General features: G+C 27.6%; 1 protein-coding gene across 2 annotated transcripts; it reads left to right on the top strand.

Annotated features, from left to right (window-relative positions):
- Positions 1 to 296: 296 nt before the first annotated feature.
- Positions 297 to 4,355, top strand: LOC117174738 (INO80 complex subunit C). Of its 2 annotated transcripts, none has more exons than XM_033364072.1 (2): positions 297 to 355; positions 3,914 to 4,355. In XM_033364072.1, exon 2 carries the CDS (start codon positions 3,914 to 3,916, stop codon positions 4,289 to 4,291), a length of 378 nt encoding a protein of 125 aa, XP_033219963.1. In that variant the 5' UTR covers positions 297 to 355; the 3' UTR covers positions 4,292 to 4,355. The 2 variants fall into 2 exon arrangements, with proteins under 2 accessions (XP_033219963.1, XP_033219962.1); XM_033364071.1 differs by having other exon boundaries at positions 330 to 543.
- The last annotated feature ends 6,057 nt before the right edge of the window (positions 4,356 to 10,412 follow it).

Here is a 10,412-nt window from a genome sequence, read left to right as displayed (position 1 = left end):
GAACCTTAAAAAATAGGACCAGAACATCACTTGAAAATGAGGAAGTTCATTTTTCTTCGAGCTTAAGATGGTTACACCTCAATAAGCCCAAGGCATTTTTGTTAAGGATTAGATTTTAAAAAAATATTAATTTATGATTGAATATTATTGATCTGTTATTATAATTATTAATTTAATTAATTGCTATTATTAATAATAATATTATGAAACATTATTTTGAGATGAGGCGCCATATAAAGGTGTCACTTCCCTGGCCGCGTTTCATCAATGTCCACGAGAACCACCGACGTTGTACGAGAACGACCGAACTCAGTGCGTAGCATCAGACAGTTGGCTAAACGGAAACGAACGTAAGGTACACGTGCGTCGTGATTCACCCTTCTTTCTGAGTTCCCGCTCGATATTAATTTGTGCAAACCGCTTTTTATCAGTAATAAGTATAAATTTTGCAATAAATAAAAGGGATCCATACTTTTAAAAAAAGATTCAGTGTTTCTTACAACAACCTAAAAACAAATAACGGATACTTCAGAGGGACGCGAAGTGAGTACTTTCTGCGCATGTGCGCCGCCACGCTTTCATAAGGACCGACTCAAATTTGCCGCGGTTACTCTAAGCAATTTTAAATTTACTTTCATTTAATTATATTATTTAATCTGTAATATTCGAGAATAGCTTTGATTAAAACAATCGTATTTTTTAATCTATATACTTTGCAAGAAATATTAAATAATACATCTAAAGAAAAGCCTTTAAAATTAAATAATCTAAAAATTCATGTGTTAAGTTTATACAAATTTTAATCAGCTCTCAAAATAAAAAATTTTTATCCTGAAATTTTGACCATTTGATAAAAACCAAAATCGAATATTTTCCGGTAAGAATATTGACAATAGGGTAATTAAAAGTGTTATAGAATTTAAATTGTATTGTTTCTAATTAAAGTGGTTCGAAATTGAATAATTTTATGTTGAATTGGAGAATATCGAATCTGAAAAATTTTAGAGAACAATTTCGAAAATAGGAAATTTTAAATCAAGAAAAATAGAATATTTTCAGAAAACAATATTTATAATTGGGGCATTAAAAATTCAAAATAATTTAATTGTTATTATTTCTAATTAGAAGTATATAAAATCGAGTTATTCAAAATTGAAAACTTTCAAATTGAATATTTGAAAGTAAAATCTCCAGGAATTGTAGTATTTTATATTTTTATTACATTAATTTTCATTTAATTTTATACTTTATCTAAACTTTGAGGAAATGTTGAGCCGTCGTAAGAAAAATTTGAGCAGGTAGGAACAGCAACGAAACAACTATGCTTTCTATGATACCTAAAAATCAAGTAGGTAATAAGTAAGGTATCAAAGAGGTGCATCGTTGTTTCGTTGCTGTTCCTACATGCTCAAATTTTCCATACCTTGATAAGGGTGTTGTATGAGTATCGAAACGTTGATAAATATTTATATTATGTTCTTTTTTTGTGTTTTGATGATAATAAAAATAAAAGAGCCGAAAGAAATAAAAAAGAGAAGGAAAGTGTTTTTTAGAGGAGGCTCTTGGTTTTAATTACAATAAGAGCATTGTATATGGGTTAAAATTTAGGATATTTAAATCAGATAAAAATCAAACTTAAAACTCCTTTTTAACTTTCAATAATGAAGTTAATGTGAAGTATTCCTGAAAATAAAATCAAGAATCTAATGACCATGTTTGGACAACCAGCACAAAATGTTTCCATTGCAATCTGACAAAAAGGAACATCTTCCTCTTCTCCTTTCCCCTTAAGAAAGAAAAGAAAATCGCAATAAAAAACATTTGTAAAAAAACGTTGGTGATTAATTGTTTAAAAATGTTTTTTATTGTGATTTGATAATGGTAGGAATAAAAAGGACGAAAGAAATAAATAAGAGAAGGAAGGGGATTTGGTTGGTTGCCTTCCCATTTTTCCTTCCTCCTTCTTATTTTTGTCCAAATTAAAGATGATTAATTTTCTTTTCTTTTTTAGGGAGAAAGGAGAAGAGGAAGATGTTTCTTTTTTCAGATTGCAATGGGAACATTTTGTGGTGGTTGTCCAAATTTGGTCGTTGGATTCTTGGTTTTATTTTCAAGAATTCTATACATTAAGAGGACCAGGGTGGTGACTCACGATGCAAATGCGCTGAGTCAATTTTGTGAAGGACGGCAGAAGATGAGAAACTGGCGCGACGCCCTACATTTTAATGAAAGCTGATTAGAGTCATGGGAGATTGAGTATTTTTTGCAGTTTTTGTAATATTTTGGACGTTTGTGGATAATTTAAAAACCTTGAGCTTGAATTAACCCAAGATTAATTGTTTCTAGTATTTTAAAAATATCTAGGATTAAAGAAAGATCTTAAATACATTGAAAATGTTGGTTTTTAAGGTTTCTAATTTTCAAGCAGAGTAAAATGATAAAATATGAAGATTACGTCTATAATGATTAAAAGAAATAAACTAAATTTTCAGAAATGATAATATAAAAAATCATTTTTCTATTTTTTAATACTTGAATAATCCTAATGTATTATTACGTTACGATAAAAATATACAAGAAATGATTAAAATCATAATTTTTAATATTCACGATAATGTATTGATCGTTAAATGGCTGAAAAGTTGATCAGTATTAGGGCCGATTTCACCAACTCTGATTAAATCGTTAATCATTGATTAACCTTATTTAATCAATACTTTGCGTTCCACCATTCTTTTAATCATGATTAGGAGAAGATAATCACGGGTTAACTTAACCGCCCAGCAATAATGGCTGGTTATGGACTTTAATCATTGGTTAAAGTAACATAACCCCGAAATTGAAGTGCAAGTGCAGTGAGTGCAGTATAAAGGAAGGAAATATGGCTCTGTTTTACAATGATATTTTATCCTCATCTGATGATGAAATGCTTAACCACGTTGAGAGAAGGCCAAGAATATTTAGACACAATTACCACTTCTCTTCTATTACACTTACCACTGAAACTACTCGTAACCTCAAACTTTGGGAATCTTATCATATATTAATTGGCGCCGAGTGTTCATGAAGAATTTCGTTCTAACCAATCAGAGTCGCCGTTACAACAGAAAGACCTAGAGACTAGACCTTATTACGAACAAAGTATATGATTAGCTAACCAGAGGTTGACAATGCTTGGTAGAACGCATCGCTGGTTAACGCTAATTTAATCATTGATTATCAAATAATCATGATTAGTTAACCATGGATTTAATCAAAGTTGGTGAAATTGGCCCGTAAAGATATTAACTTTAATGCACATTTAGTCATTTATTTAATTTAAAATTGAATTAAAAGGCGGAGATATACATTACGACTCAATTCGCACAAACGGAGTAAAAAAAGTGTTTTTCTCCGTTCCAAAAAATGAGGTTGAACGTTGATAACAAACAATTAAGCGTGATAAAACGGATTTTATTGTTTAACCTGTACATGCAGTGTGTTGAGGTTACTTTGTAAAGGATCAGATGATTTAGAAGACGAAAGTTTTTGTTCTTAATGGAACGGTTATGGCAGTAAGTATTACGATTTTATTTACACAATAAAATCTTTTTTGTCACGCTTGATTGCTTGTTGCCAACGACATTCAACCTAATTTTTTGTAACGGAGAAAAACACTCTTTTTACTCTGTTTAAGCGGGTTGAGCCGTATACGCTGATCGACAGTTCGGAGCTATACATCGATGACTCCATATTTATAACATATTTGATCCGTAAATGGATTAAATACGGTAAAAAGTCGATAAAGTTATGGCATGGAACGAGTTTCTATATGCAAAATAATAACAGACAATGGCAAACCTGGCACCGCAGAGGTGGCGCCAATGTTTTACGACTCGCCGCTCTTCTCTAATTTTTCTTGTGTTTATTTTAGATGGTGAACGAGGAGACTTCGGAAGTAGCTAAAAAACCTCCACCAATTTTCAAGGATCCAACATTTCAACAGCGTTTTCGACCAACAAACAGTTCTGGAAAGAAAAGAATCTGGCGTTCACTAAAGCAAGTTCTTGCACAAGAACGAGCTCTTCCATGGCCCACTGATGTTGTCCACTACAGTTCAATCAATGCACCGCCAAGTTTCAAACCTGCAAAGAAATATTCTGATATTTCGGGTTTATCAGCCCGATACACTGATCCACAAACTAAATTATATTATGCAACAACGGAAGAATTTATGACTGTACGTAGTTTACCTATGGACATTACTGCTGGTTACTTAGCACTTCGAGGTGCATCTAGTATTGTTGGTTAGAATAAGAATTTTGTACAAGAGAATAAAATAAAATGAAATAAGATAATAAAAGAATACTTTAAATGATAAGTGTACTTTATTGACTAGTCACCTTCTTGTTCTTATTATTTATATAATTATGTGCTATTAACCCTCACACCACAAGGTGAGACAGAGTCTCATTTACTACAAGGTGGGGTGTCTTCACACCCCAGTCGTTTTGAAACACATTACGAATGATTTATGGTATAATATTGTTTCTAAGGTATTTCACAAAATTGGACAATTATTCTGAGGACTTTTTAAAATCATTTTCTGCTAAATTATAACGAGAAAATTCCATATCTTAGATTTTTTCAGTCATAGGAAGCATAAAGGCTATTTACACATTCCCCAACGCATAATATATTTCATAAAGGGTAATAAATGATTAAGTAACTACTTGCAGTAACGTAAACAATATATTGACCAAAAAAATGCAGTTACACAAACATCAGCATAAAAAACAGCATACAAAGATACTTAAAAACATGAAAAAGATACATATCGCATATTCCAAATAGCACAGTAAAAATTCATATTATCGCTTCTCAAAACATTTGTGACATGACTTAGTGACCCTCATCTATTTAAGTTGAGTAGAGATCCTCTAGGTAGAGTTCTGCCACAACCTCCCACTGTTTTCATTTGTTACGATTAAACCGGAACCAGAAGTGATGAAAACCGCGCGATTTTTAAACCAAATTTTACAATGAATTTACAATTGTGAAGAATAAAATGAGGAAAAAGATAAAGTAATATATAACATGTCAAAACTTTATGAATATATGAAAATAGAAATATTGAGAGAAAAAACTTCCATTTGGTGTTTAAAAGTTAGTATTTTTATTTGAAAATTTAGGTATTTTGATTAAAATAAGTCCTTTTTAGAAGAAAATTAATCTTGTTAGGAAAATTGAACTATTTTGTTAATATTTTGTTTTTTGGGTAAAGAAATAATTTTTTAATTGGGAATTTTCAAGGAAAATCCGCAAAATTTGTGGTTTTGTACACGATTGGAACCCGAAATATATCTTTTTTATCATTCTTGTATTTTGATGAATTTTATGTTTTTTTTTGATAGAGAATTAATCTTCTTGGATAAAATATTTGTTTGAAAACTCGTTCCTTGTTTGATAGAAAAGTAATTTTTTAAAATGTTTATTCAATTATTCGACATTTGGTTGACAAGTGATCTTTTATAGTTGAAAGCTTAATTATTTGGTTAGAAATTAATGTATTTTGTCCAAGGTTAATTTTTTTGGTAAAAGATTAAGATTCGTAGTTGAAGATTCGTTTTTTTGAGTGAAAGTTAAATCATTTTAAATAAGAATGTATTTCTTTCGTTAAAAATTGATTTATTTTGTTGAAAACTCGTCTTCAACTATTTCCTGGAAAATAATTTTTTTGGGCAAAAATTAACTTTTTTTGTTAAAAACTAAACTATTTTGTTGGGAATTCTTTGTTTAATGTTTGTAAATAATTTCCATAACTAAAAATGATCATGTACCATTTTTGGTTGAAAATGAATTTTTTGTTGTTGAAAATTCATCTATTTATAGTCAAAAATTCGCGTATTTTGTAGAAAATTAATGTTAATGTTGTAACTTAATAATTTTGCTTGAAAATTCGTCTGCTTTTGGTAGAAAATTAATTTTCTTAGTCTATTCGGCTTTGGTTTAAAAGTTATATTTTTTAGATACAAAGTTAACAATTTGATTGAAAATGAATGTATTTTGGCCAAAGTAATTTTTTTTTATAGAGAATGAAAGTTCGATTTTGAAAATTCATTTTTTTCGGTGAAAGATGAATCATTTTCGTTAAAAATTTCTTTTTGAGACTGAAAATTTATTTATTTTTGTGAAAATTTGTCCTGTAGAGAGAAAAAAATCTTCGTTTGAAGAACTTTATTACCATCTTTATAGATAGAAATTCAACTATTTAGTTAAAAATACTGTTTTTGGGCTAAAGTTTGCTCTTTTTGGTTAAAAATTCATACATTTTGTTAGAGATTTTTCTTCTTTAGTAAAAAATTTATCATTTTGGTTAGAATTTCAACCAATTTGTTACAAATTCATTTTTTTTCTAGAAAAAATTCAAAATTTTAGTTTAAATTCATCTTTTTCCTTGAAGATTTAGTAGAAAAAACTTTAAATCTATATTTTTAAGTTTGAAATTGAACTTTCTCGTTGAAAAATCGTCATTATTGGTTGAAAATTAATTTTTTTACTAAAGAAATCTACTATTTCGCCCTTGGTTTGAAATATGAAATTTACCTTATTATTAGTTAAAAATTCAATTTTCTTGATAGAAAATTAATTTTCTTAAATGACAATGTAAATATTCCATTTTTAGTTGAAAAATTAAAATTTTTAGTTAAAAATGCATGTATTTTGTAGAAAAATCATCCTTTTTGATAAAAAATATTGTTTTTGGTTGAAAACTCACCTATTTGGTTAAAATTCATCTTTGTTGAAGATTCACCATTTTAATTTAAAGTTCAATTTTTTGCTTGAAAACTTATCTAAATCTAACGTGTTTACTAATTTTGGTTTGGTTCACTGGCACATTCATAAAAAAGATCATATTCCATCAAATATATTTTAAAATAAACTTTAAATCATTATAATTGATACAGCTGACTCGAAATATATATAATTCAAATTATTATTTAAGTTTTTCAGGAGTTTTAAATGCCTCAAAATCTTCATGCTTTTTTTACAATTTTATAAATCTTTTTAAATTTTTGAAATATTTTCGAAACTGTAAACTTATCGAAATAACAAAATGCTGAAACCTGAAAATTCCGAATTAAAAAATTCTAGAATAATGAAATTCTGGACAGTTTACAATATTATCGAATTTGAAAATTCCCGAATAATAAAACTCCAGGCCGAATGCTGTCTAATGATAAAATATACAAACTAGAAAATTCCCGAAATGCAGAAATTGAGAAAACAGTTATGTGGTCAATATTAGTTATTTATTAAAAATACAATAATTAAATATTTTTATTATAGAAAGTTGGTTTAATGTTTAATTTTTTTTAAATTATTGTTTTAATTTAAAATAACTATAAATGTATATAAATGTGATACAAACATAAATTTAAAACACGTGAGCTTCAAATGAAACAAAATTGCAGGATTAAATGCAGGCTGATTTAATGCGACTTTTATTTTTATTTTTGTAAATGATCATTTTATTTTTGCGAGCGTTTTCTGTAATGTACAAAAATAAAATGGACATTTTCAAACAACTTTTTTTTATCCAAAAATACATTTGTTCAATTATTGTTATTTTTAATTCAAACAATAATTTTTAGAAACTTTAAACATTAAAAAAGTTTTTTCCTCGGTAAAAATATTTTATTATTCTATTAAAAAAGTTTTTTTTAAACTTTATATTTCGACAATGCATTGTCGAAATATAAAAGTCCCGAATTGGAAAATTAAAAATAAAATTCCCACATCACTGTAAAAATTCCGAGATTATAACATTGCAATGTTATAATTTCGGAATTTTTAAAGTGATGTGGGAATTTTATTTTTCGGAAAAAGCGACTGAAAAATCCCGAAAAATAAAATTCCTTACACTGTAAAATTCGTACATTGAAAAATAACCAATAATAAAATTCCCGAAATTATAAAAGTCCCGAAATATAAAAGTCGAATTGGAAAATTCACGAAAAATAAAATAAATAAAATTCCAGACAATAAGATATTACGGAATTTTAAAAATCCCCAAAGAAAATGCCTGAATCATAAAATATCCGAACTAGAAAATTCCTGAATTCAAACAATTTAAGAAATTGTTTATTAAATATTATTTATTTATTGAAAATACAATAATCGAATATATATTTCTGGATAAAAAATTTGTTTGAAAATGTGCATAGTATTTGAAAAAAACATAAAAAAGTTCTGAAAAATCGAATTTTTTCTTAATAAAAAAAAAATGATAATAATAAATTTTGATATAAATCGTTGTTGAATTGAATTCTGCAAAGTTTGTTTCAAAAATGTTATTATGTGGGTACGAAGAAAATTTAGGCAGAACATTTTTTTCTTTCAAAGCACACGTGTTTTTAAATGTATTTTTTAATACAATTTTTATAAAATTATTATTCAGGTGCCGGAGATTTCATTTTTTGAGATTTTTCATTCATCCCTTTCGGAATTTTTGTCAGTGGTATCATATTTTTATACCTCCTCTTAAAATTATGTAATTTTTCAAAATAAAAAGTCAACATTTGAAAACATTTCAAAATCATCAAAAGTATCTATTCTCTTTTAAATTATTTCAAATCTTTTAAAATTATGTAAAAAATTTTTCGGAAATTTTAAATGTCTTTTATACTGATTCCCATTTTTCCGAACATTTTTTTAAAATCCTGCACACAAAATTGTTTTAAGAGCTTCCAGATTTTATCTAATATTGTAAATCTTTTGAAAAGTTTTGAAATATTTTTAAACATTCTCTTTGAGTAATGTACTTTTTCAAAATAAAAAATCATTTTAAATCTACCCAGAAATTTTTATTGTTTTCCTAGTATTTCAAAATTCTTAAGGAGCTCCAAATTTTGTTAATTTCTTTGTAACATTCAAATTAATGCTTATTTAACTGTTCTTTAAAAATCAAAATGATATACTTTTACCTTCGAAATAAATATCAAAAAATTAAACAATTATAATCGTAACATTCCAAGTTCAAATTTGTCACTCTGAAATTGTGACAATTCATTTTTGAATTGTTTACTATTGAAAATTGTTTTTTTTTATTTCCAAACCATATAGATTAAAAATGATATATTTTATACTGAAATAATACTTTAAAAAGATTTTGAAATTGAATGAAGGCGTTCATTTAAGAAGCCATTAATTCGAACTTTACACTTGTGTCAGTACTAAGGCTTTGCAATTAAATTAGTTCAAATTTTAACGTTAAAATATGTAAATTATATCATTTTGAACAGATCTAGAATCACCTTGTAAAATCAATCACTGTTTAGTTTTTAATACTCGAACTGCAGTTCAATTTTCAAATTTACTTTCATTTTCTGATTTGTTCCGGTCGCGAGTCTAGCTTAATATTTAAAGCAACTTTCATTTTTTTGAAATTGGAATTTTTCGGTTGTAACTTACGGGACAATAATTTTATTCTTTGAAAGATTTTCTACAAATCTTCTTGATAATTTCTACATTCTCATCAAAAATGAGAAGGTATTAGTTGTTTATGAAAAATAAGTTTTTCGTATTTTATCAAATGTCGACGTTTTGAGGCCCCGTGAGTCAGAAAAATAAGTTTTTACGTCGGGGTCTGTTTGTCTGTCCGGCGTCGTCGTTGTTGTTGTCTGTATACCAAATAATTTTCGAAAGACTGGTCCGATTGGATTGGGCTTTGACACACTGTTCGAGGGACCAAAAGAAAGATCGAGTTCATTAAACAGCCATTTTTGATAAAAATCCAAAAAGTTGAAGCTTTTTCAAAATTTTTGAAACCACTTTTTCCAAATTTGAAAATTTTATCGATAGCTATTTATGGTACAAAAAAATATGAACAATTTATCCTGACAACTTTTTTTGATAAAATAAAACTTACTAAAGTTAAGGGATTTTTAAAATCCAAAAAACCAAACGAAAATGGACATTTGAAGCAAAAAAAGCTTAATATGGATTATTTTATCCCCATGATTATTTTATCACATTCTCATCCATAATGAGAAGAGTTTTATGCGAAAAATGATTTTCGCGAATTTCATTAAATTTCGACGTTTTGAGGCTCCTTGAGTCAAAAAAACAAGTTTTTACATCGGTATCTGTCTGTCTCTCTAGCGTCTACGTCGTCGTTATTGTGGTTGTCTGTATATCGGATAACTTTTGAAAGAATAGTCGGATTGGATTGTGGTTTGACACAGAGATTTTTTTATTTTAAGAATTGTATGTAAAAATTGTACTATTTTTATTTTTATTACAAATATTTGTCTTCAATTAAATATTTACAATAAAAGTGTTTCGAAGAGATTTTTTAAAAATCTTTCGGGGAATAAAATTAGTATTTATAGGTCGACAAAGGTTTGTTTTCTTTACCAAATTTGGCTTTC

Source organism: Belonocnema kinseyi, chromosome 6 (assembly GCF_010883055.1).
Source record: "Belonocnema kinseyi isolate 2016_QV_RU_SX_M_011 chromosome 6, B_treatae_v1, whole genome shotgun sequence".
In the NCBI taxonomy this organism is placed as follows: domain Eukaryota; kingdom Metazoa; phylum Arthropoda; class Insecta; order Hymenoptera; family Cynipidae; genus Belonocnema; species Belonocnema kinseyi.
The sequence above is the reverse complement of the archived record's forward strand: the minus strand, read 5'-3'. Positions and strand labels throughout refer to the sequence as shown.

Bases quoted from the DNA above. Each gene is read 5' to 3' on its own strand.
- LOC117174738 (XM_033364072.1), top strand. From the start codon at position 3,914: ATGGTGAACGAGGAGACTTCGGAAGTAGCTAAAAAACCTCCACCAATT.